This window comes from Phascolarctos cinereus, unplaced genomic scaffold (assembly GCF_003287225.1).
Source record: "Phascolarctos cinereus isolate Bilbo 61053 unplaced genomic scaffold, phaCin_HiC Scaffold_9;HRSCAF=440, whole genome shotgun sequence".
In the NCBI taxonomy this organism is placed as follows: domain Eukaryota; kingdom Metazoa; phylum Chordata; class Mammalia; order Diprotodontia; family Phascolarctidae; genus Phascolarctos; species Phascolarctos cinereus.
Window position 1 is genome coordinate 249,463,250 of NW_027556402.1, and position 2,761 is coordinate 249,466,010.

Consider the following 2,761-nt stretch of genomic DNA (forward strand, 5'->3'; position numbering starts at 1 on the left):
AGGTGTGGTCTTGGGCAAGTTATTTGCCATCTTCTGAACTTCAGTTTCCTTCTCGGTAAAATGAGGAATGCTGATGTATCTTACCTAAAAGGAGTTGAGCTTAAGGGCCTGCTACTGCTAGGTAGCTGGGACATGAGCCAAATTATTTCACCCTTATGAGTCTCCATTGCCTTCTCAGTAAAATGGAGAGAGTGGAAAGTGGACTGAATTGTAAGGCAGCATTGAAATCAGTTCAAATCCCAGATATGCTACTTCCCATCTGTGGGGGCTTGGGCAAGCTGCCTCACTTTCCTGAGAATCATTTTCTTTGTCACTAAAGGAGGGATGATGATCTGTTCCCCTGCCCTGGTACAGAGGAGTAAGTACCATCTCAGAGTCAGAGGATCCAGCTTCAAATCCCACCTTACATTTATTACCTGTGTGATATGGGGCAAGTTAATTAACCTCCCTGCCTTCAGTTTTTTAATATGTAAATGAGTAGGTGGGCCTAGCTGGCCTCTGAGGTCTGCAGCTAGGATTCTAAATGGAAGTGATCACCTCTCTCTTTGTGACATCCTTCTTTTTCTCTTCACAGAGAAGTCTCCTTGCCTTGATGGAGGAGAATGGCACTGTGGTGAAGGAGTTTGTCCTAACGGGGTTCACCGTGGGGGCTGAGGTGCAGATGGTCCTCTTCTTCATCTTTCTGAGTCTCTACCTCATCATCCTGGGTGGCAACCTGGGCATGATATTTCTAATCCAGAGGGACACTCGTCTCCAGACTCCCATGTACTTCTTCCTCAGCCACCTGTCTTTCTTGGATGTGTGCTATTCTTCTGTCATTATCCCCCAGATGCTTGAGACCTTGAAGACTGGTGGGACCCCAATCACCTATGAGCGATGTGCCACCCAATTCTTCTTCTTCACGCTCTATGCCAGCACCGAGTGCTTCTTGCTAGCTGTGATGGCCTATGACCGCTACGTGGCAGTATGTAACCCCCTCCTCTATGTCACAGCCATGACTCCACAAACCCGACTTGGACTGGTGATGGGGGCCTATTCTGGGGCCATGGTCAACACCATGGTCCGTACAGGTATCACTTTCTCCCTCTCTTTCTGCAAATCTAATCAAGTGGACTTCTTCTTTTGTGACTTACCTCCACTGCTGAAGCTCTCATGCACGGAAACTGGACTCCAGGAGTTGGTTGCTTCCCTCTTTGCCTTCGTAGTGATCATGACTAGTATAAGCATTATTCTCATCTCCTACCTGTTCATCATCAGGGCTATACTACGCATCCCCTCTGTTGGTGGGCGGGCCAAGACATTCTCCACCTGTGTCTCCCACATGACTGCAGTGGCACTCTTCTTTGGGACCCTCATCTTCATGTATCTACGGGGTTACATGGATGATACACTGGAGAAGGATAAGATCGTGTCTGTGTTCTACACAGTGGCCATCCCTTTGCTGAACCCCATTATCTACAGCCTGAGGAACAAGGAGGTGAAGGAGGCTCTGAAGAAGTTATTTAACCGAATGAAGATCTCTCAAACAGTGTGATATTCAAGTGCCATCAGACTAGGAAACCTTTAAACATCCATCAGGCTTGGGAAATATTCCTTTAACAGAAACTCCTCATCTCGTGGTTTTAACAATAATAGTGTTTCCAATCCTGCCCCAGACACATATTGCTATGTAACTCCATACAAATCTGCGTACCTCTATAAGCCTCAGTTTTCTCATCTTTAAAATGAGGGGGGGTGGCCTTGATGGCCTCTAAGGTACCTTCAATTTCTATATCTATGATCCTTTGCTCATATGAAAAGTCACAAAATGTTTTATATATATTATTTCATCTGATCTTCATAACAACTCTCTTAGGTACAATATGTATTATTAGCCCAATTTTATAGATGGACAAACTAATGATAGTGATTGACATTTATACAATGTTTTAAGGTTTGCAAGCTCTTTACATTCATTATCAGTTTTACATTAATTTACATTCATTATTAAGTTTTTTTTTTGGGTGACTGCTCCAGTGACTTTATTGGTTTAGGGCATTCCTGAAGAGGAAGCTCCCTCTACCAATTAAGGTTGGATCTTCTCTGCAATTTAGAGTATTAGAGAATTGCCTGGGGCACTAAGAGATTAAGTGACTTTCACAGGGTCATGTAGAAAGCATATGTCAGAAGTGGGACTGGAGCACAGGTCTTTACAGACTTCCAGAACGACTAGAGCATCATGCAACATTGCCTCTACCATTATACATATCACTTGAGGGCAACACTATCGTATTTTTAACCCATTTTATAGATAAGGAAACTGGGGCTTATAGAGGTCACGTGACTTGTCCATGGTCACATAGGTAGTAGGTGTCAGAAGTGAAATTTGAACCCAGTGCTTGCCTGACTCCAGGTAAAGCGCTCTTTCCTCTCTACCACATGGTCTCCATGACTGTGCCACTATTCCAGGTTAGATTTTCCTCATGGTCCATATTTGAAGTCTATTCACCTGTATGCGTTTCTCAAAAGGTTGTTGTTCTGTTTGGTATTCATTTGCAAAATAATTCAGTCTACTATGTTCAGTGAAGGAGACCACGAGTCTGGAAGAATGAATCAACCCTGTCCAAGGGAAAAAATAAACAAATCTTGATACCTAAGTACTCCTCTATTAGGTGTTCATATGCAAAAATTGGCTTTCTGACTCTCTACCTCATCACCTTAGGTGACAACCTGGGCATGACCTTTTTAATCCAAAGTGACATTCATCTCCACACCCTGAATC

General features: G+C 43.7%; 1 protein-coding gene across 1 annotated transcript; it reads left to right on the forward strand.

Moving 5' to 3' along the window:
• Nucleotides 1–580: 580 nt before the first annotated feature.
• On the forward strand, nucleotides 581–1,787 carry LOC110199642 (olfactory receptor 9I1-like). The gene has a single exon (XM_020974522.2). It carries the CDS (start codon nucleotides 593–595, stop codon nucleotides 1,532–1,534), a length of 942 nt encoding a protein of 313 aa, XP_020830181.1. The 5' UTR covers nucleotides 581–592; the 3' UTR covers nucleotides 1,535–1,787.
• The last annotated feature ends 974 nt before the right edge of the window (nucleotides 1,788–2,761 follow it).

Bases quoted from the DNA above. Each gene is read 5' to 3' on its own strand.
- LOC110199642 (XM_020974522.2), top strand. From the start codon at position 593: ATGGAGGAGAATGGCACTGTGGTGAAGGAGTTTGTCCTAACGGGGTTC.